The sequence below is a fragment of the Mya arenaria genome, chromosome 10 (assembly GCF_026914265.1).
Source record: "Mya arenaria isolate MELC-2E11 chromosome 10, ASM2691426v1".
Lineage (NCBI taxonomy): Eukaryota > Metazoa > Mollusca > Bivalvia > Myida > Myidae > Mya > Mya arenaria.
The window spans coordinates 4282020-4307752 of record NC_069131.1 but is presented as its reverse complement, the minus strand read 5'-3'; the positions used below and the strand labels follow the sequence as shown (position 1 = coordinate 4307752).

The window sequence follows — 25733 nt, the reverse complement described above, 5'->3', positions numbered from 1 at the left end:
GATCTCCGGACTCCAGGGATGTCTCGAAGATGATCTTTAGAGGTGGTGTGATGATCTGTGCAATTTCTTTCAACACTCTAGGGTGAAAACCATCAGGGCCTGATGATTTACTGACTTTTAGACTCAATAGCTGCTTTAGAATGGTCTCTTCTGTAATGTCTATATCTCGTAACTCACTGTCACTCGGCCTGTCATTCAAAACTGGTACAGTTGAAATGTCCTCGTCTGTGAACACAATACAGAAGAAACTGTTTAATAGTCCTGCTTTGTCTCCATCTTTACTATGCGTGTTACCCTCACTGTCTTTCAAGTCACTCACTCCACTTTTTACTGTTAACTTTGTCTTTGTGTACTTCCAGAAGGCTTTAGGGTTGGTCTTTATCTCACTTCCCAGCGATTCCTCAAAGTTTTGTCTTGCACATCTGGTATAGGATCGTAGCTTGTTTCTAGCAGTACAGTATCTCTGAAAGTCCTGGTCGTCCTCTGTCTCTTTGTATATTTTCCATACCCTCTGTTTTGTTTTTAGTAGCCTCATGCCTTGCTTGTCCATGTATGACTGGCGTTTCTTTTTGGGTTTGTTGCCAATAGTGTTGGTTGGTATGTGATCCTCCACTGTCTAACAAAGCATTGAATACATTCCACGCTTCCTGTGTGCTCTTACACTCCATCTCTTTATTCCATTCAATGCTTGACAGTGATTCCCGCATTCCACTGTAGTCCCTTTTATCATACCTGTACTTTTTGGTTTTACTGTTCACAATCTCTGTCTTACATATGTATTCAAAGGTCAGTGTACAGTGGTCGCTATTCCCAAGTGGTATTGTTACTGGATATTGTTTAGTTTTTTATTTATTATAATTAATCAGTACCTATTTCAACATCTTAATTTATATTGTACATATCGTTGATAAATAAAGACAACAACTTACTTTAACACTGTTTGAGCTATGTTGACGAGCTGGGATATCATCCGGCGCTCAGCCACTGTCGTTTAATTACTGCTACTTTACCTATTTGCAATTTTTACAGTGGGCGAAATTTTCGAGCTCGTTGCGCATGCCCAACAGGAAATAACTTTGGTTGCTGAAGAAAATGACTCAGAAAATGTCAAATTACTCGTCTCAAATTTCAAGACAAGTCGAAAATCCATCATTTATTGCTTCTTTATTGTAATACCTTTCTGTTCCTACCGTTATTTTTAAAATGCTTTCAGAAAGTGACATGAAACAGCTTAAAATAAACTCTGGATCTCATTTTGCATAAATTTCCCAAATGTTTACATTCATAACATTGGAATATTTACAACATCAACGGTGGCTTCATTTTGTAATATACTGAAGTCTTGCCAAGTCAACATGGACTCCTGGCAAAGCGACGGGGCGGATGATTCCGATGGTGAAATTGTGGAGATTATACCAGTGGAAGAATACGATGTCCAGAAGGTAAACTTACATCTAAAAATGAAATAGAGTAACAGATAATTCGATATTCTCTCAAGTTGATGCAATATAAGATTTTGATTATTTACAGATACTGTTGGCATATTGCTTTTGCCCTGTTTTTCCATTCGGATCTATGACTTTTGAAACTCTTTACTTGGCCGAGAAAGACCTTAAGTTTTGCCTTGACACAACTTAGCAATCGGAGGATTTAATTCCTGGTTTCACAAGTGAAGGCTGCTTTTGACTGTCAGATACCAAAATATCCATCTTTTTTATTTGAATTTTACTGAATTGATGTACACAATTGAAAGTCTGTCAATTACTCAGACATTCATTAAAAAATTATGTCAAACAGCAGTGGTCAAAATCGACACAAGCCTTGCACTGGTAAAATGTCATCGGGGCTTGCTCAAATTTTGAATTTTATATCGCAGGGCTTGTTTAAAAATTTGATGCAAAGCAATAGAAGCAGAAGTCAAGCTTGTTCATCCAAAAGTCTTATTTCAATGACTGTGAAAAAATGTCAGTCCGTTATCACATTGTATATGTAAATTTTGTAGTTGTGCTGTGAATGAAATGTGTAATGTGTATCAAGGGTGCCTAAGTCAGAGTTAAATATGAATGTTAACGATTAAATTAATTTGAACTGTGTTTTTTTTCTTCAGGCAAAAGCTCAAGCCTCCCTGTCGTGGTTATTGGGCAAGGCTTACCAAGATAAAGTCCCCACAGAGTTCCAGCAACCATTCTATGACACAGGGGAGGTAGTAAAACTTATTGTGATTGTTTATGTTTGAGAAACAAGAGGATTGTTCAGCTGAATGTTTTGTGACCGTTAAGATAAACAGATTAAGCGTAACTGGTAACTAAATGGGGTCCTACCAGGGCTGTTAAAATTTGACAATTGGTTTTGACCAATTTCGACCGCGCCGATTTTAGTATACAGAAAATGGCTACAAAATTGGTTTGTATTTTTTCCATTTTTTAAAATTTCTGTTGAAAATGGATTAGTCTGAAGAAATTAGATTACACAAACAAGTCCTTCACACATTCTTAAATATCTCAATGAACATGTCACGATAACCAATGGACTGACGCTAATCAGCTTCGATGATCAATCAATAGTGTTAATTGGTGGCCGAAACAAGTGTTTGAGCTGTTGAAAAAGTTAAAAAGCTGTTAATGCCGCTGATCATTACACTAAATATGCTTGTTTGGGAGTGGGTTAGGGTCGATGGGCTTGGGCCGATTGGGATTTCAAAATTTAAACAGCCCTGGGTCCTAATATATGGTTATACTCAATTACATTTGACATAACATAACAAAATGATTAAACATTGTCTTTGCTTGAATTTCTTTGAGGTAATGCAGGGCTTTTTCTATAGTACCCATGGGTCCAACTATCGGACCCTTTCCCAAAGCAAAATATAAGATATTTTTCCCAATCTTCAGAAAAAAATCCCAATTTTTTTTTAGAAAGTATTTTTACCTGTACTGGTTCATTTTCATCATCCAAATTAATGTAAATCATTGATTTTTTTTATCACATTTAGAGATCAGTATGAAATATTATCTGTCATGATTTATTGCAATACATATTTACACCCCAAGGATTGATATTTTTGGGCCTTTAAAGGGAAAATAAACTAATATTAACTTATTTCCTAAATCGCAGGAGACTAGACAGCTTTTTCTTTTAATTGTAAAATTTCCCAATTTTGGCAATTTCGACGCAAAATTTCCCAAAATGTGTAGGGTCTTTTTCTCAAAAAGGGCAGAAAAAGCCCTGTAATGGTCACATTCAGTGGTGTAAGTAATTATTAAATTTTCTACAATTGCAAAAGTTATCAAGTAAAGCTTGCTTAATTATGCTTAAGTTAGTGTCAAGTGAAAGTGTTCTCTATTGTAATAACAAAGGAGGATGGTTTGATTGTATCTGACAATTATATTTTATATACTTTAAGCTTAATGAAGTGAAATGCTTTTTGCCATTGGCATATTTATTTGCGTGATAATAACAAAAGGAAAGAAACTATTATTTATGTTTCATTGATCACAGTTTTCAATCAACCCATGATATACCAGTGTCTTATTTGTTTTATTACCTCCATCGTTGTTGTTGCTTTGAAGAACAAACATTGATGTATTGTCCTAGTGTTGGCAGTGTCTGTCTTGGCATAATAATATTTGTCATGTGTTCCCGTTCCGGATAGAAAAATCCGACCCGAGGGCACCTGCGTTGCCAGGTAACGAGGCTTGCCGAGTTACCGGCTACGCAGCGTGCCCGAGGGTCGGATTTTTCTATCCGGAACGGACACACATGATAGATATTTTTTCTAGCAGACCTTAAATAACATTTTTTTGTGAAGAAAATGCATAAGAAAGCGCGTTTTTTATACATTTCACCAAAAAACACGTGCGATGATGTTTACTGACGTCATGACGCGCAGTAATTTGTATTCACTGCATACGTCAATAAGTTCCTTCGTTATCACGTCTTTTAAGGGTTATTTCGTTTTGTTTTAAAGGAATATTTTTGTAAAGTTTATGTGAATGGAACTCATCTATTAAAATGTTTAATAATAGAAATTGAAAGTATTACGTCACAGCGCGTGACTCATCTGGGGGGATGCCAGATGGAGTTTTCCAGCACGGCTGAAATCACCGGAAATGCCTATCCGGTGTGCTAGAATGTTAAAACTGGTTTGTTCTAACTCAGGAACCTTAAATGATAATAATATGAGTTTTGCTACTTATGTACACATTCATTGTGTATATAATTATTTAGTATGTCCAATCACTCTGGTTGATATAATTATTGAGTTATGTCCCTTTAAGGCTGAAAAGTTAAATTGTTTTTGTTAAACATGCTGCAGATGTTTTTGTTTTTTTGCTGAGTTTAATTGTTATTGGTGCATTGCAAAATCTGTGAATTCTTATCATCTGATTTTAGAAAAAAATATCTTAAATTTTGATTCTGCGTGACAGATTTTATTCGATGGAAATATAATTTAGTTTGTTTGTGTGTATTTCCAGGGAGTGTGGCATGTAAAGCCGAGGTTAGCCAACCTTCTGGCAAGCAGTGAGTTGTACTGTCAGGCGTGTAGACACATGTTTGGGGAAAATGCCTCACAGTGGACAGGTATGGTCAAATGCATTCCCATCTCAAACATGTTAGTGATATCATTGCTGCAAATTAGGGAAAATTTCTCAATCCTAAAACGCCTACAAAAAGGCCTGCAACAAAACGATAGAGCAAACCTGAAAGGTTCTGGACTGGAGTTGTACATTATGTATAAAAGACATTAAAATAAATTACTGATGAACCTTTCGTGAGCATGATCATTAAAACTTTAATAGTGACAATTTCCCATTTGTTTATAAGGTCACTGGAGCATCATCCAGGTTCTGTCGAGGAAGGGAATCTACGCTGGGGGCTCGGACTCCGGGGACGTTACTGAGACCATTCTTATGCAGTCAGCTCCATTTAAACTGGTAACTGGTCAACATGTTTATTTAATCATTTATCAGCAACATCTAAATTTGGAAACCACTTGTTCTGGAAATGTTTTTCTATTGTAGCTTTCTTGTATCGGTTAGAAATCTGCATTCATTTGAATGTCTCTTCAATCATTCTACAAACAAAAGTGCTCTTTTCAGAGGTATAAGTAACAGGTATCATTTAGAGTTCACTATAAGTGAGATTGAGCTTAGGTATGGTAACATTGTGTAAACTTTAAGAAGAACTTTGGAAGTTGAACAATACATATATGTTATAGATGTACAAAAGTTAAGAAGCTGTTTTGATAGATTAAAAAGCTCATGTCATACCGTTATGATTGAAAAAAAATAGAATATTGTTATTATCAAAATTGTCAATGTATTGAAGAGGGCAAATTTCATTTTCTACTTCTGTGTCCATCGTATTCAAATCTATGGGTCAAATATATACTTTGCATACATGTATTACAAATATCCAAGTTTTCAAATGCTAAAATGAATTGATTAAAAATCACAGATTTATTTGTATTCCATGCATTTAATTTAAGAAAAGTTTATAGCTCTGACTTGTTTTCTACAGTATATGAAATTCATAAAATATGTACTCGAAAATAGATAGCAAAGTAACAATGTTACAATATTGCATTATGAGTACCGGTATGTATTTTATGTTGTTATGCATAATTTTGATATTGTATGAACTGTTATATGTGATATATATAATGACATAATTTTTTATGCTTTGTATAAATGATCCGTTTGGAGGCAATATGTCAGAATAAAATTAAACATATAACATGTGCAAGCCTGGGAAACAATTTCAGCTCTAAACCCTTCTTTTATTTAGGCTTTGCATACATGTACATTCTATAATTTAGTTCATTATTTTTTTTATAAATATGAAATATTTCATGGTTTCTTTATCATCACATTGTTATCTATGTTACAGAAAGCCCACATCGCCCTTATTGACGCCCTGATGACAGCATTCAGCCAGGAGATACTCACAGTAGAACGTGTCACCCAGACTGTTAGGCGGTTTGCTACATTCAACGCTTCCAGTGAACTACCAGGTATAATGACATTTTTTACGGGCATTGTATTTTGGAAAAGATATCAGACTGATTGAAATAAGTGTGTTTAACAGGTTTGAATTTAATAGTATTTTTTTAGCTCTTTTGAGTAAACCAAAAGGTGGCATTATTGCTGATAATTGCTAAAAAATGTGAAATGAAAAATACAAAAATACTGTTGTTCTTTATTATTTTAAAGAAAGTTTTGCTGTTCTCTGTGTGCATTGTGCAAGTGTTGTAAAGCATCATATGTAACCTTGGATATGCCATTGTATAGGGTATCAATGGTAATACACTGAATATCCTATATAACGCCTGTTACTGTTATATTGTTCTGAAGTTGATTATGAGTTCATGTTTGCTGTATGCTTTTGACATCAATGTGTTGTTCAGAACTTTGTTAAAGTTAACAGCGTTATAAACGTCATCGTTGTTGACTTTCAAATCTTTACTGCTCTGAAAGAATTTATGGATACTCTAGTGATCTACAGTATTTCTACAAGATCTGTGAATACTGTTTAGCTGTCTTTGTCTAATTTAAATCTATGAGCTCATCATCAAATATTTCACATTGAATGTTAACAACAATGTCCTTAATCACCTTGTTAACTAAGTTAACGAAGAATTGACCTATAATACAGTATCATATTGATGACTCGATACATATAGCTAGCCGTTTTTCCATTATTCCAGGTGATGTATCGGACGCAGCATTGTTTTGGGTGAACAAGGTGTGTGTAACCGTACAGCGCCACTTGGAGGCCACACAGTCCCCTGTCATAGAGGGTGGGGAAACCAGCCAGAAGGTGCACCAATTGGTTCTTGATAAAAATATTTTTCTATTGAGAATATTGCTTAATACTTGTCAAGGATTCAAACATGAACCAAAGCAACTCCTACTATAAACTTTCGGAAAGATTGATAATTACTTAATTGACAACTTTGCAATTTTGCAACATTTAGATTATGTAATGGTTCTTTGAGAAATGAACTGCTTGTCTTGGAAACATTATTAAAATTACAGGACAGTACTTTATGTCTTAATGCAAATGGAAGTCCTTGTTATGTGTAACTGTATTTGAAAGGACCCAAGTTGAGTTCTCTCAATAATTTTCCATCCCAGGTGCGAATCGTGAGTGCCCGTACTCCGCGGGAGTCAATCTCTGTGCCAATTCTTGAGTCTCTTGTGGAAGATATCGGAGACGGCTGCTCCATGGCCACACTGCTCAGTTTTTACTGCCCTCAGATACTCAACATTGATGGTAGGAAGTAGTGATTGTGAAATAATTTGTTTCGTTATTATTACGTAATTGTGTACTTCCATGAGCTGTTGAGAATGAACTATTTGCATTAACAGAATGCTATACATTATACATGTCTGTAAAAAAAGTTACAAGGGGTGGAGTTACGACATTTATCTTAATGTAAGAACTACTATCAATTCACTGAGTAAAGATATATTTAGCAGGGCTTTTTTCTAGGCATTTTTGGGAAAACATTTATGGTCTCATATTTGGGAATATTTATCAATAAAACACTTAATAGATAGGGATGGGAAATCAAGTGGTAAACCTACAAAATTTGGGAGTACTGCATGATTTTGAAGAAATTTATTGTTTAGTTGTTGTCAATGGTTAGCTGTTGATGTTTCCATTTATTTCTGTAGATGTGTGTTTGAAAACCAATGTTGGTATTGCTGATTCGCTGTACAATCTGCGGCTGGTAAAAACGTTCTGTCAGCGCCACCTGCCCCATCGGACCTGGCACTTTACATTCGAGGACTTACTGTACACACACGCTACATTGACTGTCAACATTATCATGATGCTGGCTGAGTTCTTCTACTGGTTTGAGATTAAGACCCTGCCCATTGTGACCGGAGCTGGGTTAAATACAGCAGCTGGTGGTAAAGGTATAAATTCATCAGTTGTTGAAGTGAACGTTCCTTAAACATAATTAGGTGTCTTAATATTTTTAAACAATAGAGCATCAAAATGTATATTTTAAACATCATGATGAAATTGACCAGTCGTCTGTTGGCAATCAAACAATCAGCTTACCATTAGCAGGATTATATTTCATAAATAATTTAATGCACATGGTTGCATTGCTCTATGGATTAACTGAAAAACTATGCCAAATGATCTCAACAAGTTGCTGGAATTGCTTTATGACTGGTCAATTATGGTTGTTACATTTTTACATGTACTATTTTATGACCATCATATCTGTCTGTGGTTAATAACATGTTAAAGAAATGTGTTAACCTTCATCTTAAAGGCTCACAATAAAGGTTTACATGCAAAATATCATTTTTTTAATTTAATGCATAATCATGTTTACAACTGAATTAATAAAAATGATGATATACCTACTTGCCAAGCAATTTGGGACCTTGAGTTCACTGTAATTAATACATTTGAATGGAAACACATGGATACATTCAATGGATTTTAACATAACAGACAATCTCATATTATACAGTCAAAACTCACTAAACCGGAACTCCATAAAACCGGAATCCTCAGGATACCGGACTTTTTTCGGAGTCCCGGTTTTCCCCTTCTATTTTCAATATAAAATATCCCTACAAAACCGGAACCCTGCAATTCCGGATACCGGACAAAAAATCGAGAAAATTTGTTAGTTGTCAACGTAATTTTACCTCACAAAACGGGACATATATTTGTTCCAACATGTCAAAATGATTTTGTGTATTAGGAATTCGCGAGTCACTTTGTTGCCGGTGCATAGTTAAATATTGCACCTGTGATGTCGATAATCAAAAATGATGATTGTACTGTGGATTGACTGCCGCACGATAATCAAAGACTTCTATGATTGAATCAAATTAGAGCGGTGTGTTAATTAAACTATCAAACATACTTAACAACTAACAAGCATTAAATTACAGATAATCAGATAATTTGTTTGTTTGTTACTCAAATCAAGAACTTTGATTGGTGATGAAGTTGTCATTTTCGCGAGTTGTTTTATTTTAAGACTTGGAAAAAAAGATGATTATAAAAATGTTGAAATGCAGAAATGTTTATTTATGTTTATCACTTTTGCATGTGCTTTAATCATGTCTCAACCTCCATCTAAACATCCAGTTTTCAACTTCCCTTTAAAGGTTAACTCAGTTAATATTTTGAGTAAACTTACTCCGTACATCAAATCCTCACTAATCCGGACTCCTCACTAAACCGGAAATTTTGCCCAGTCCGGGCATTGTCAGGTTTAGTGAGTTTCTACTGTACTCAGAACCTACCACCTTATTCGTCACTAAAAGAAAAGAAATGTAGTTGATCATGAAGTATGAAACATGTACAACCGTATATTCTGGAACTGCTCGGTGTGAAACTGTTTTTAGAAGACCTTTTAGAAGAGTTTCTTTGTACGAGAAGATCTATTGTTCAATGAAGAAATGGTTTGAAAGAAAGTCTTAAATTAAGCTAATCTACTTTTGAGAAATCTAAATTGATGACAAAAGTCATTCTTTCATAGAGATATAATGAAATTGAATGATACTGGAATGTTGCCTGTTTATATTTATGAATACCTCGTGAAATAAATAATTCTTTACATTTTTCCTTCTCTCTCATCTGGTCATTGTATATAGTACCGGTATGTTGTTTTTAAATTGTCTCTTTATTGTTTAGTAATATATGTTTTGTTTTTGGAACCCACATAATTCAGATAATTATACTGTTCATATTTTTTTCAAAAAGTGTACTTCTTATAACAATGTAATATATATATATGTGAAAAAATATAGGTCATATTAATAAAATCCTAAATAGTAATATTTTCCAAATTTCATTTCTCTTCTATCTATTGTTTTTGCTCGTGTCTTCAGTAAATGATATGATTGACTTCAAAATCACTCTCAAGACACAAATCCTCTAAACATTTGACTGAAGTGTTGGTGATGTTGCTTTTTTCCACAACCAATGTGTTTGCTGTATGTATAACTGGTCATCTCCAATGTTAGCCATGTTTTGTATATACTGTAAAAAAAACTGAAGTTACTTTGCAAAAATTAAAATTTCCTCAGTCTGCCTGGGCTTTTCTAACATTTCAGTATTCAGAGTTCATTTTAACAATTTGTCATTTCAGAAAATATCACTCGTCCCCAGTCGTCATCTGTCCCCCGCGTGGCCAATGTTCCCAGCGTGAGTAACGTGACAAAGGCCAGTTTCCAGCGTGTACGAGGGGACAGTGAGCTCCGGGCTAGTAGCACCCCTGACCTAAACAAGATGTCCCCGTCTTCGTCAGCCCCTCCCCCTCACAGGGCGGGGCCCCTGCTGCATAAACGACACGAGACACATGGCAGAGATGGCAACCACCTCACTGGTAATGAGAGAAAGTTTTAATTCAAATGAGTTGATAATCTGTGTTTAACTTGAATATTCAAAGAAAAATGAGTTTTGGGAAGGTTGGATTTTTGTCATAATGTCAAAACCTGTTTATTCAGTTGACTTGATAATTAATGACAAATCGACATGCCTTTCAGTACAAGTTATTGTTCCTGATTGACTTTAACTCTATATGATCCTCAATACAAGTTACGGCCCCTGTTTTTGACTTGAAACAAGTCATACAGCAAATCCTTAGTTAGAAAAATCCAGCTAGGCCTAAAAGGCAGAGTGGTGCACTTCGCTGCCTTTTTCTGCTGCCTTTTAACCACACCTTGATGTGCCTTTTTGTTTGACCGAGTCAATTTTCAGAAATAAGTATAAAAATAATAAATATACATAATTTTGAAACTAAAGTAAAGAAACAGCTCAGGTATTCATAACAAACTATTATTATTGAAAGCAGTTACAACACATACACCATGAGAATTGAACATTGGCCCTTGCAAGTGCCCCTTGAATGCTACTTCATTGCATATCAAAAGTGTTCTTTCTGACCTAGCACTCTGCCCTTTTCAAATCCTGGCTGGAGCACTGCTATTGGTTTTATTGATTTGTATTTACTGTCCTGTGTGCATGTAACACACATATTTCATAAATAGGTTATATCAGAGACAAAGCTGTGTAATAGTCTTAGGGACAGCTGTTGCTAATCAGAAAATCTCACTGAAGACCTTTAGAACATATATTATAATGTTGGTGGTTTATACAATGTATTTAAAATGTATTTATACATGTTACTCTTTCAGACCAATGCAAATGCATATTGAATGTATTTTGACGATACTCTTTAAAGCTGCACTCTCACAGATTGACAGTTTTGACATTTTTTAGTTTTTTCCTTAGAATCAGCTGTTTTTGGTATCAATGCCTTCAATTCAGTCATATAAGATAACTAGATAAGTCATATTAGTTAAACTCATTTTTTCTTAAAGCATTAGTTACGCTTTAATTCATAAGAATAGCAATTTTTGAACATAAATATGATTAACTGCGATCTGATCTTTTGTCAGCAGTCTTGTATAACTGGTTTCCAGTCATTTATGCAAAGTTTGGCTCATTCCAAGACAAAAAATAAACAGTTGGCAAAACAGTCAATCTGTGAGAGTGCAGTTTAAAGTCTATGCCACCAAAAAGAGTTGTGCTTTTAATTTTTTGCCAAGTGAAGTATATTAATATGGTCTTCCAGAGCCACAAGCCAGTGTCCAAAGAGCCAATTCCCTGACATCACATGACCTGAGACGTCCAGCCCCACCCCGGGAGTCTATAGTTGCCTGGCCGGAGAAAGGGTAGGTGCAATACATGTAAATGTATAAGGACATAGAGCATAGGTTGTCGTGTCTGTGTCCGGGCTGTTACTTTCTCTTGTAATGCTTGGAATGCTGCATATTAGGATATATAGTTTAGGTTGTGGTGTCAGGGGTGTAACTTTCTCTTGTATGGACAGATATTAAAATACCTTGCCACATGTGTGTGACATACCAAGAAGACATGTCTCGTGCAAGACCCGTGTCCCTACCTCTCATGTCAAGGTCACACTTAGGTGTTTATTCACAATTGAATGCTGCATTTAAGGACAGAGTATAGGTTGTCGTGTACGGGCTGTAATTTTTCTTGTTTGGACAGATTTTAAAATAACTTGCCACATGTGTTCGACATACCAAGACGACGTGTCACGTGCACTGACCTTGTTCATAGGTCAATGTCACATTAGGGAGCATCCGTCACATACTGTGACAGCTTTTGTTTTAGAATTTAATCACTTAAAAAAAGTTGCTTTTTCTGCAGTAATTTAAAGAATGGGTATGTTGAGGCATCAAAAGTTAATTTATTCAGTGGGACTTTATTCTTTGCACTGAGTCATTGATTGGTTTTATGATTTCTTCTCTCAAGTTGTATGGGACAATTAGAACCTTGAATGTTTCCTTCCTCACTTAATACACATGCCACCTATTAACCACCCCCTCTTTATTTCCAGGCATGGTCAGACAGGCATGCCCAGTGTTTCCCTCAGCCATGCTGGCATTAACCTGCTGGCCAACGTCAGTATAGACTCCGACCTTGGTGCCAGCTTCTCCAGTACAAGTATTGACCTTGGCGATCTTGGAGCGACCCCGCGGACTGACCGGTCACAATTTGATCACCCTACTTCACAGCAAGATGGTGATGGTCAGGGCAATAACGTTATCAGTTTTAGCCTTATGAACAAAAAAGGCACACCATTTCCTACTCAAAATCAGACTCCAGTACCAGAGGATTTAGAGCTAGAGAGTGTGAACTCTTGTACCTCCAGACATGGAGAGTATTCACAGAGAGGTGACTCTGTAGAACCCAATGTGAACTCTTTAATTGGAGGAAATTTAGAACCTCTACTTCCTGCAAGGTTAAAACCAGCAAAGGAGAAAGGGAATAATCACTCGAAAGAGGAAGAAAGAGATGAAACGCCTAAAAGAAAAACACCTTCGCCTCCTAAAGTGAAGAAAAAAGTGAACATTGATCCTCATTTAGCCATTATAAACAATTCTCAATCATGTGATATTGAACAAACTGTGACTCCCACAAATGAATCTCAGAACTTGTCTGTGGATTTTAATCTTTCTCCTTATACACAAAGTACGCAAGCAGAAGGTGGTTATCAACTGCCACATGCCAGTGATCATCCAGACAACAAGAAGTTTGAGGCATTCTTTGTGAGAGGAAGTGTAACAGAGTCTGAAGATAATATACCCACTCACCGTAGTGATATTACAGTGGCCGAGAGTTACGTTGTTAACAACTGTGACACTCCTGAGGCAGCGCGGGCTGCTGGTATACCCATTATAGATGAGACCGAGACTTCCCCTCATCGACGACTGTCGCGGGAGGGCAGTGTGGCCAGTAGTAAAAGTTCTGGGGATTTTTCGGACCATGAGTCTCACAAAATACATGCTGACCATAAGACTAGGGAGAGCCTGAACAAAATAATTAATAACAATGACATTGGTAGAATCGATGAGAACGCTTTGTCAGATCCAAGCAGGTTTATAATTCAGAAGCCAGTAATAATGTCAAGGGTACCGAGGGAGACTGGTAACCAAACTGGGCCTAAAGGCCAGGCCACATCATTTTCTCAGATTAAACATATGAAACAGTTGGGACAGATTGATAACTCTGGATTTGTTTACATGCAACATGGGCAAGACGAAAGCAAGGGACGGCCAACATCATTGCGAGATGCTTTTCAGAGGAAAGCACAGGAAAAGAAGTCTCCTCTTGGCAGTGGGTCTGGAGACAGGCAAGAGTTAAGTCAGTCTGAAGCAACGGGAGACAGTTCTGCAGAAAATGGGGCCGTAAGTCAGGAGCTAATTAAGATAAAGATGAAGCTCGAAGAGAAAAGGAAGGCCATTGAAAGGAAGAAACACACCCAGGAGATTCAACAGCAGAAAATGCGACAGAGGCTAGGGAAGGCTGCTTTCCTTCATGTTGTTGCGAAACCGAAAGATGACTCTGAGGCAACAGAGAGCAATCATGTAGAAAATGGTGCTCCACCAGCTAGAATGACACTTTCTGACCCTCAGCTGCCACTAGCACCAGCTAATATGTCTCCCCAGCTGATCTCCCCTGCACACCAGCAATCTCCCAGACACAGAGGGGACATCCAGAAGACAATAGAAAATGTACGCAAAAACTGGTTCAATGAGGCTGACCCTCTAGGGGCTAAAGCTATGGACCGCAGTGAATGTGAAAGTCCTGAGCAAAGCCAATCAAGTAATGGTGTATACTTTAATAGAGATGATGAAATGCAGAGCTCCCAAGAAAGCCAGGGTAGCCAAAGTAGCCAGGGGAGACGACCTGTGTTTGATCGGAGAAGCACCTCTGTTGAAAGAGTTAGTTCCCTTGCAGAGAGTTTTAGATCTCCTCAAGATATTGAATCTCCTCATAGGGAAAGCCCTAGCAGAGGTTTTGATAGACGGAGTGGTTCTAAAGAGCGATCAGTTTCTAGTCAACAACAACCAGTATCTCAACCATTTGTGCCAGCGTCAGCTGAACTTCAGCTATCTAGAGCTGTCCCTGAGCAAATGCCAAGAGGCGAAGATGTCGAGCGAAGGAGTGTGTCAGTAGAGAGAAGCCCAAGGCCTGAGGCCCGCAAAGAACCTTGTCCACGAGTACAGAGGAGTGGCTCTTATGATGAGTACAATCATTCAATAGATAAGCTGAATCAGAGCTTAACTGACCTGCAAGGAGAAATTATGAAACTTTCTCTGAAGCAAATCAAGCAGAGGTCTGAGGCGGCCAAGGACCAGAGGTCAAGGTCAAAGTCTCCGCCAAATATGCTGGATGTCAGACAGAAGACCATGCCTGAAAGGGATAGCTCAGAAGGTGAAGGTCAGGGTCAAGATGAGAGGTCACGTAGTTTACAGCCCACACATAACCTGGGTCAAGCCCGCAGTTCATCAGAGCCTAGGCAGGTCCAGCAAGAGAATGAACAGATTGGTAACTACAACTCCAGCACCTTGCCTCGACCTTTGAACAACTTTCCTCAAGGTCATGGTCACTTGTCCAACCAGCCATTTATGATGCAGCACCCGGCCTCAGTGGCAGGACTGACAGGTCCTGTCTATGGTAGCCCCAGTCAGTACATTCCCTCACCCGGGCAGGCAGGCATGCCGCCCACAGCCCAGCAGTATGGCAGCTATATCATGGGCCCTGGGGGCATGCCCCAGTATCAACACAGCCCACCCCAGATGTATTCTCCAGGGGTCCATTCCATGTACCAAGGCCATCCAGGTCAGCCCTACCCCGGGGCACAGCACATAGTTTCCCCCCAGTCACAGCAACCAATACCTTACTCCACTGTCTACTCCTCCCCTACAACACATTTTCAGCCTGTGCAGCCCCTAGCCGCCACCTACACCACCTCCGCCCATCAACATGTGGCTTACACCCCTCCCAGCTCCCACCCAGCCAACTTCCTGCCTGCTTCATACCCTCCCCAGCAACAGCAGGTGCTACAGACTGGTATAGAGTCTTTGCCAATGCAACCAGTCCAGACTGGATCTAGTCAAGTTAACCAGTCCAGAGGACAGCCAAATGTTACGACTGATTCACTAGGGTCTACTGCTGAAGTAAGTCAACCTTATGTTCCAAAAAGTGACAGGCAAATGACTAATGATAATACTGAAGCAGATCAGAATGGATTCTTTGTGTCAATGAATGAAGGTTCACCAAGAAGAATGAAGGCAAAACCACAGCTAAGTGATAGAAGAGCAAAAAATGACTCCTTTTCAAGTGATAAATCAGATTCTTCCAATAAGACATCAGAAAGTGTGGAGACTAGTAATAAAACAGATACAAACAAGTATGGCTCCTCTGTGATAGCTGACTTTGCCCAGGACATGAGCAGGGGTCAAGATGTTTCCCCTGCTGCAAAGGCCCCAGGGGGTGATACTAGTGTACAGGAGCCTGTTGCGGATACCAGTCATCAATCTGACACATCAGCGGTGGGGTTTGTGATTGGCCAGGATGAGAGTACGCTGGATCAGGTCAGTACTGCTAATGATTATGTTGAAATTTTTAATTGTGTTTTTTCCTGGATCTCTAAAAAAGAATTATTCAATGGTTCTTGCTAGAAAAATGTTTTACAAAATTATACATGCCATATTTTCTGAAGACCATTCAGGGGGATTTGTTCAAAAGGCTGAGAATTCAGGGGGATTTTGGTTGTATTCAAGGGGATTTTTTTAGCAGGTCTAAGTAGGCGAAATTTTAAAGTATTTTTAGACGCAAGTATGAAAAAAGGTATTCACATATAGTTTGCTTTGAAAACCTCTAAACTTTTTCATTATACAGAATTATTTCATGTCATGATTTATCATATTTTTATGATACACTGTCATGTCATACTGTAATGCACTTGAAGAACAAAATATGTCATTGAAAAAATATGTTTTCAAGACAATTAAATTAAATTTACCTTCCTCCAAAGTCTTTTAAAAAATTGTGCTTTATTCTATCAGCTTTGATGACTTTCAGACAATAAGAGAATAGAATAAATATTATTAATTTCTTCCTTCCATAAGAGTAATATTTCTTTGCCTTTGATAATTACTACAAATTAATTGATCACTTGTTGTAAAAAATTCCGGGGGATTTTTATCTCCCGCCGGGAGACCGGGGGATGGATCGAAATTCCGGGGTATTTTTTCCCCGCCGGGGGATATGGCATGTATGCAAAATTGTTGATTTATCAGTTATAGGAGACATGATTTTTCTGCAATTTGTATTCCACATAATATGCTATATTTGCATACTTTGTCAGAGTGCTGAGGAGGAGATGCAGCGACGTAAAGAAAAATTAGAAAAAATGAGGCTAAAACGTCAAGAGGAGGCTGAGAAGAAGAGGCTACGATTAGAGCAGGAGGCCGCACGACGTAGGGAGGCAGAACAGTGAGTATTGTTATAAATGCCTTAGAAAAAGTCCATACCAAAAGGATCATATTTACCAAGTGAATAGAGGAGTAAGTATTTTTGTGTAGACATTTTAATATTGTACAGCAGATTTTATTTTTTTTAATTAGGCATTCTCCTTTTTCCTGCTTGAAAAGTTTGATTTGTAATTACAACTGACGCTTGGTTTAGATAAATAATTTAGTCTCCACATCCCAGGGGTGAGGCTGTGCTGCTTGATGCACAGATTTATGCCTGTCCTCCAGGTTTCCAATGGACCAATTCCTTATTTAAGATATTTAATATTTTGGGGCTTGATTGGACTTATGCTTGTCAATTTTGATTTTTTTCAGTATATTGAAATGTTTGCCAATTCTCACATCCAAATCAAACATCAGCGCACACAGGACTGGGACACAAATTCAACAATATTATTGTCATAATAAGTGCACTTTTAAAAAAACCTACTATTTTTAGTCTTTTAGTATCCAGATTTCTTTTTAGACATATATTAAAAAGTAACATTGTTTATATGTTTTGCTTTTTTGCTAATTTATTTTTTAGACGCTTTTCACAAAACCCTGTATTTGCTGATCAGCACAACAGTTAGATATAATTGATCAAAACTAATGAAAAACATATATGATCAATACAGATGAAAACATACTTTTCCCAGGATGAAGCAGGACGAGAGTGAGCGCCGTAAGTCGTCGGATAAGGCCCGACGAGAGGCGATATTCCAACAGTACATTAGTAAGAAAGAAGAGGACGATGATTCCGTAAAGCCCCGCACCAAACAGAAACCAAGGCCCAAGTCCATGTTTGTCAAGGGCGGGCCAGACTTTACTGAAGGTTGGTAGTTTGTAGGGGCTTGCATGATGAACAAAACTAGTGCTTAATGCAGTTTTAGTGTTAAAACTTAAGTAAGGAAGCCCCACCAAAGTTGCAGTGAGCTAATATTTAACTGCTTAAAAATTGTTTATGGGAACAGATTTCTGTATATTGTATCTGGCAATGATATAGTGCTTGACAATGTAATTTTGTGAGGACTTTAACCAAAGGGAAATGGTTGATCTGTAGAAGCTGATATTCAGTTTTCTACACAATCCATCCTCTGACAGATATAGTTGCTAGCTGCCAGCTATAATAACTCTTGTTATTATGCCCCCCTTCGAAGAAGAGGGGTATATTGCTTTGCACAGGCATGTCGGTATGTCGGTCGGTCGGTCCGTCGGTAGACCAAAGCTTGTCCGAGTGATCACTCAACAATTCCTGGACGTATGGTCATCAAACTTCACATGAAGGTTGGGCCTGACCAGTAGATGACCCCTATTGATTTTTGGTGTCATCAGGTCAAAGGTCAAGGTCACAGTGACCTTTAATGGTAAAATAATTTTAAAGCTTGTCCGAGTGATAACTCAACAATGCCTGCACCCATGGCCTCAAACTTGACATGGAAATTGGGCCTGACCAGTAGATGACCCCTATTGTTTTTGGGGGTCATCAGGCCAAAGGTCAAGGTCACAGTGACCTTGAATGATAAAAGGTTGTCCAAGTGATAACGTGACGATGCCTGCACCCATGGCCCTCAAACTTGACTTGGAGGTTGGGCCTGACTAGTAGCTGACCCCTAAAGTTTTTGGGGCTCATCTGGTCAAAGGTCAAGTTCACAGTGACCTTGAATGGTGAAAGGTTGTCCGAGTGATAAATCAACAATGCCTGCACCCATGGCCCGCATAATTGAATTGGAGGTTGGGCCTGACCAGTAGATGACCCCTATTGTTTTTGGGGGTCATCGGGCCAAAGGTCAAGGTCACAGTGACCTTGTATGGTAAAAGGTTGTCCGAGTGATAACTCAACAATGCCTGCACCCATGGCCCGCATAATTGAATTGGAGGTTGGGCCTGACCAGTAGATGACCCCTATTGTTTTGGGGGGTCATCGGGCCAAAGGTCAAGGTCACAGTGACCTTGTATGGTAAAAGGTTGTCCGAGTGATAACTCAACAATGCCTGCACCCATGGCCCGCATAATTGAATTGGAGGTTGGGCCTGGCCAGTAGATGACCCCTATTGTTTTTGGGGGTCATCGGGCCAAAGGTCAAGGTCACAGTGACCTTGAATGGTAAAAGGTTGTCCGAGTGATAACTCGACAATGCCTGCACCCATGGTCCTCAAAATTGAATTGGAGGTTGGGCCTGACCAGTAGAAAACCCTTATTGTTTTGGGGGGTCATCGGGCCAAAGGTCAAGGTCACAGTCACCTTGAATGGTTAGAGGTTTTCCGTGTGATAACTTGACAATGCCTGCACCCATGGCCCCCAAACTTGACTTGGAGATTGGGCCTGACCAGTACATGACCCCTATTGTTTTTTGGGGTCATCTGGCCAATGGTCAAAGTCACAGTCACCTTGAATGGTTAGAGGTTTTTCGTGTGATATCTTGACAATGCCTCCACCCATGGCCCTCAAACTTGACTTGGAGATTGGGCCTGACCAGTACATGACCCCTTATGTTTTGGGGGGTCATCAGGCCAAAGGTCAATGTCACAGTGACCTGGAATGGTAAAAGGTTGTCAGAGTGATAACTCGACAATGCCTGCACCCATGTCCCTCAAACTTGACTTGGAGGTTGGGCCTGGCAAGAAGATGTTCCCTATTGATTTTAGGGGTCATTGGGCCAAAGGTCAAGGTCACAGTGACCTGGAATAGTAAAAGGTTATCCGAGTGATAACTCGACAATGCCTGTACCCATGGCCCTCAAACTTGACATGGAGGTTGGGCCTGGCCAGAAGATGGTCCCTATTGATTTTACGGGTCACTGGGCCAAACGTCAAGGTCACAGTGACCTTGAATGATAAAAGGTTGTCTGAGTGATAACTTGACAATGCCTGCACCCATGGCCCTCAAACTTGACATTTAGGTTTCTGGTGACCAGCTGATGACTCTGGATTTTGAGTTCATAGAGTCAAAGGTCATGGTCATAACACACTCTATCCTCACACTTTAATGGTCATAATCTTAAAACTGTCTTAACGGCAACCAATCAGCTGTCATTTCAGTCCATGCATATTTCATTCAATTGTCCATATAATCCTGTCAACATGGCGCTCAGGGGGGGCATAATGTTTGACAAACATCTCTTGTTGTTTAAGCAATGCTAGCTAAGTCTATCATTATAACACATTGTAGTATGTCAGATATGGTTTGAGACATTTCTTTACTTAACTGGTCTGGTCAAGCATTGTAAACGTGTTTCCAGATACAATATGCCCATTTAAGATTAAGTTCCATTACTTTGGCTTAAATTATTGAATAGTTATGCCTCTTGGTTAACCCAAGAAAAAACTGACATGCATTGGCCTTCACCCGCGGTGCTCTTGTTCATGCTAGATATTCCATGCTTACACGCTTCTTGCTCGTATACATAGGCGGAGCTAGTAGTACAGAGGACCTGACATCTCGTGCCAGCGTTGAACCTGCTGGTCAATCGTCGAATGCTACATCATGTAAGTCGCTGGTCACATTGTGGGTGTTTTACTGTGTGTGTGTAGTGTCACAATATGCTCTTTTAAAAAAATATCCTGTAAGATTAGAGGAGTTCATCCTGTATGTCTTGGCTTTTAGGCTTTCTGTTTCTGAAGTGAGCACTTAGCTATGACCATAGGTGGTTGGTACAGAGATTCTTAAGTTAATAGGGGTTAATCCTGAAAGCTTTTGACTTCAGACTATTGTACAGTTTTAAAGGTTGTTTATTGCTCGGAATTTCGCATCAAAAACAGTAGGACATATCGAACCTTGAAATGAATATAACAGACTTTGGAAACAATTTTAAAAGGTGTCTAAGCCACTTTACCATTGCTTTGAACATTCCTCATACTCCAATAGATCGGCTTCTATTGTTCAGGATAGATAACTACAGCTGTTAGAAACCCTATAGATACTGTATCTCATTTTGATACAATATTATTAATTGTTTAACCATAGTTCAATGGTGACATTCTCCTTAAAACCTTTTTTCAAACCTCAAGTTTTTTTGTTTTTTTAAAGTCTTTCCACAGCAGATATTGATTGACTGAAATGATCTAGTACACAAAGAACCTACTTGAATTCAATAAGTTATCGGCAACTTGGAGCTTTAATAGTGGCATACTGTAGTGGCATACTGTTGTCATGCTTGTTTTCAAATTTATTTCCAACCAAAATATATTTGGTCGAGGCTCCCCGAGGTTGTAATTTCACTCTTATGTGATCTTGAAAGACATCCATATCTTTTGTTCTTTACTGTATTGTTTTGCATATTTCGTCACAAACCAAATTTCGATGTTGAGAATAATAAGTTTATGTAATAATGAAATGGCTTTAGATGTATGCTTACGTAATTGTTCGTAATTGTACATGTTTATTTGCTTTAAAAGTATTAATGTCAAACTGTGCCGATTTTCAGATTTTTTCACTCTGCCTAGAAAGAAGAGCCATGATAGTATGTCTTAGATTAAGATGCTTGATTTCCAAATATATGTACACTGTACATTTATTTGTGTATGCAAATTGTATATCGCCTGTATGAAGACCATGGTCATATCTTATTATTTTAATTATTGGTGTTCTAGGCTGTATCTTTTTATGACTGGTCTGCTCCCAAATATTGTATTTGCAGTACATAGTCAGTTTTACAAAGTTTGCAGAATCCTACGTAAACTCAATTTTTGTTTAACTGCATGCTTGATTTTTTTCTTTGATTTATTTTCATATTTTCTCAAGAACATCTCTCGGGTCTCGCATGTTTCACAACAATGGAACTGGTCCTTAGCAAATAGTCAGAAGCATTATTTTGTGCACGGTGACATGACCTATAACTTTAAAACAGTGCATCTCACGAATGCACATATTTATGAATAATGGGTGGTTTGGTCAATCAATAAGTAAAGGACTGGAAATGCGTGAGAAAAATGAATCACTGTTGTTTTTTTTAATAAATTACAAAGTTAACCAATGCAAATGAATAGGGAGGTTATAGTAATTTTCAAATCAGTTTCCATGATGATATGATGGGACAGTGATATTGCTGTTTCATGTGCTGACCCCAATCCACATTAGTGCTGACTTACACATGAGGGCTTAAACATTTCATTTATTGACTTTTGCATGTACCGGTAGTTTCAGCGAGAATCGTCATAGTTCGGGCTTGAAATGAACAAAATTTGCTTATTTATTTTCAGCTAGTGGTAAATCTTTTGTGGTTATTTTAATGCACTTGTGTTATTTGTTTGTTTTAAGTTACCTTGATTTTTTCATTTATTTTGCATTGTGTTTAGTTACCATGCTTGCCTCGATCCATGTGCAGTAATACTTGTTTGCAAAATATTGACAAAATTTATAAATATGACAATGTCTTTGTTTGTTTAAAAATGATAAATTGATGAAGAACACAGCCCGATTATTCAGAGCTTTGTTAAAGTGATTAATGGCATTGTTGTTCATCTTTAATGGTAAAATATTTGTAATTGTGCTTATATATTTAAATATAATAAACAAATATGGCTGAAACAGTTGTCTCAAATTTTGTTAGAAATACTGACAATACCAGCAATCACAAGTGTGTCGAGGAAATGTAAAGCTTTGAAAGTTAACAAGAATTAACAAGGTTCTGAACAACGTGGATTATGGCAAATATGGTAGTATGTCATTCACCTAGATCTAGTTTTTATTTTTTTGGTTTATGTACGGTTTTGGTTTGTTTTCAGCCAAAGGTCCTCGAAATACTAGAAACTCCCTTGCCCCCCCTTCTAAAAAACAGTCCATGCGAAAAGCAGGTAAATACATGTTTAGGAGGTAAATTAATAGGCTTCTAAAGTTTTTATTTGCTACAAAAAATAATCAAAACAGTTTAACACCACATGTACTTTTGTATATCCGGCACAATTTTTTTTATAACAGGACACGATTTTAACAGCTGAGCTTGAAATGGTTTAAAAAAGTTTTTTTCTATAATTCATTGCAGTAAGAAGAAACAAATGGCAGAAAACAATGTACATGTAGACATGGCATTTAAAAAGAGACAGTCTTTAAACTTTAGGTGAACTTTGTTATTAATATCGAGTAGTCATGCTACTTGTAATTCTCCATTAATTGTTTTCTAATTGGTACAATTGAAAGGTGAACACTTTCAGGTAAGAGAACATGCTGTTAACTGTACAATATGGACGTAATGTAGGTCTATTTCAACTTCCATAACATTATTGACCCTGTATCTAAAACTGCGCTTTGAGACTGTGGACTGAAATGTTTAGAAAGGTTGCAAATGCATGGATACTCTTTAATTCTTATTGACTGGCATGATGCATGCATGTTTTGTTTACTTTCAACATGAGTAGCAGTGCATTTTGGCCCGTTTGTTAAACATTAAAGATAAAACCATATGATCAATTGTTGAGGTTTATTTTGTTCATTTACGCATCCACTTCACTATCTATATGACTATGACTATATTGAAATTAAACCAGATCTTTACTTTGCCTTGAAAAACGTTATTTTGGATTGAGTTATTTCTCTTTCTTGTTGTATTACTTTTAAATTCATTGAAATCCTAATGTAAACGCTTAATTGTTATTACATGTAAGTTGCAAATAATAATATTTCAGTATAAAATACTTTTTTAATGTTTGTTTGAATGCCGCATTTTTGAATACAATCTTATTACTCATAAACTATATGAAATAGAATTAATATATGGCTGATTAAGTTATTAAGTTAGAAATATCAAGTATTTTTGTGTACATTGTACCTTTACTTTACCAACTTCTTTTCCATTCCAGTGTCCATGAACACCCTTCACAACGGAGGAGGTGACGGCAAACCCCTGGCATACGGTGGACTCACCCACCGGCGACCTCCATCACCTGACCTTTACCGCACGAGGAAAGGGCCAAGGTCAAACGAGGGTTCGGAGACAGGCTCCGCTCATGGGTCAGAGTATTCGGGTGAGTGGAAGGATGTTTTCACTTAGTGTAGTTTGTAGTGTGTTTCATTAAGTGAAATGATGCAGGATCTTAACAACAGTTAAACAGGAATTACTGTTGGTCATACTGATTCAGTTACCTGTTATGTAAAATGTACAATACTTCTGCTGGACGAAAAGACAGATCCACAGAGAATACTGTGTTTTCAACATATATTTAATTTTGTGAATGATCTCTTAAATGAGTTTGTCTTATGTCTTTTGTCAGATTATAAGCTAGTGATTCATTCATGTATGAAGCCTTTTCAGAAAGACAGCTTCTAGTTTCTTCAACGCTATCTTGCTCTATTAATGAAACTTGAGTGTCGAGTCTAGCTGTTAAGCCAGTATAAACGCCATCTTGCACTTTTGTCTTGTAGTGAATTTAAGGGATACAGTTTGCCTTGTAAGTGTACTGGTTTAGGTTATACATTGAATGCATCCAATGTTATTTGTTTGCCAGGTCCTAAGCTGTTCGTGAGGCCGAGTGCGAAGTCCAATCGTCACATTATCACCAACGCCATCTCACACTGTTGTTTGGCCGGCATTGTGAACACAGATCAGAAAAACAAGGTCTTGGAGGTATGGGATACATCACTTTTATTTTCTATAAAATATTTATTGCTTTTACAGCTTGATTAATTTTATAGTTTACCATTCTACAAATGAATATCTCAGTTTGTCGATGTCATTTTGTAAAATAGGATGTATTACTGGATGATCATGGTTAGTGGTTGGCAGGCGGTCACAGAATTTGTCTGTTTTTATTCTATTCGCAATGATTAAGTTAAATTTATTTGAAACGGTTTTGATGAACAGCTGTATCACTTTAACAGCTCCTAGTTTGTGGCCCTTTATTTGTCAAACTTGTACCATATTGGCGATTTCTGCTCTCTAATATGACCATATTTCAATTAGTTTTACATTGATTTCTTTGAAGTGGCTATTATTGATTTCTGTGTACTGATAGTTCCTTAGACAGGTGTATTTCTGCTTCTTGGCGCACTTGTTTAGTGTGAGAATTTTTTATAGATAATGTAAACATGCATTACAATTCCATCTCATTATGAAAAAAAATCTGTTCTGATTACCTGTTCGAGTAGAGAATATAATTCTGAATAATTAATTTTTCTTGAGTTTTAAGAGGACATCTATCATAATGTTGTAAAAACCTTAATACCTCATTTATATGATATAAATTAGTTCTTGCTAGACGCAGATGCCAAAATTGCAAGGTAACAATGTACCAGGTATATCCTAATTTTCAGCAGATAGTCAATCCAGACACAAAGCGTCACCACTTTTTTCTGTGAGTCAAAGTGTAGATAGAAAGGCCTTTCAGGCATTTTTCATACATTGAAAGCTTAGTTTTGCATATCCTATGTTATCTTTTAAGGAGATTGCCAAGTCCAATGCGAAGCACTTCATTATACTGTTCCGTGATGCGAGTTGCGGGTATCGGAGCCTGTACGGGTTTGATCCTGACACAGAGGACTGTGTCAAAATTATCGGCGTTGGACCGCGTTTTATTCAGCATGACATGGTGGAGAAATACTTCAAGTAAGCAAGTTAATTATCTTGTTGTAGATTCATGTTATAAGATAAATCTGCATTTTAAAAGCAGATTTTCTCCAATACATATTTCAATGATTTTAAGTGAATTTTCCTATTAGCTGTTTCTAATATTGGTCAAGTTCTATTGGTGGTGTTAACATTTACCTTTTAAGGCTTTTTCCTGATAAGCAATGTAAATGTAACATGAACAAATTTCTGACCAATAAAAGATTACATGATTAACTCCATATCAAATGACTACTCATGTAATATTCTGTCTTCATACACTAGTATACAATATTTTGATGCTACAGTAATGTTATGTC

General features: G+C 37.6%; 1 protein-coding gene across 9 annotated transcripts in view; it reads left to right on the top strand.

Moving 5' to 3' along the window:
• The first annotated feature begins 1074 nt into the window (after positions 1-1074).
• LOC128205198 (calmodulin-regulated spectrin-associated protein 1-like) overlaps positions 1075-25733 on the top strand; it is a 29879-nt gene continuing 5220 nt past the window's right edge. The window contains exons 1-18 of one of the 9 annotated variants that reach the window (XM_052906684.1): positions 1075-1442; positions 2108-2203; positions 4476-4581; positions 4825-4934; positions 5890-6013; positions 6707-6819; positions 7137-7275; positions 7680-7925; positions 10133-10369; positions 11621-11720; positions 12410-15953; positions 16730-16857; positions 17534-17709; positions 20285-20362; positions 22601-22669; positions 23672-23836; positions 24317-24435; positions 25250-25413. In XM_052906684.1, the coding sequence (XP_052762644.1) occupies positions 1356-1442; positions 2108-2203; positions 4476-4581; positions 4825-4934; positions 5890-6013; positions 6707-6819; positions 7137-7275; positions 7680-7925; positions 10133-10369; positions 11621-11720; positions 12410-15953; positions 16730-16857; positions 17534-17709; positions 20285-20362; positions 22601-22669; positions 23672-23836; positions 24317-24435; positions 25250-25413 (5801 nt within the window). In that variant the 5' untranslated portion in view covers positions 1075-1355. Of the gene's footprint in view, positions 1443-2107; positions 2204-4475; positions 4582-4824; positions 4935-5889; positions 6014-6706; positions 6820-7136; positions 7276-7679; positions 7926-10132; positions 10370-11620; positions 11721-12409; positions 15954-16729; positions 16858-17533; positions 17710-20284; positions 20363-21300; positions 21337-22600; positions 22670-23012; positions 23585-23671; positions 23837-24316; positions 24436-25249; positions 25414-25733 lie in introns of those variants that run through there. The other 8 variants (XM_052906685.1, XM_052906687.1, XM_052906688.1 and 5 more) reach the window with 8 other exon arrangements.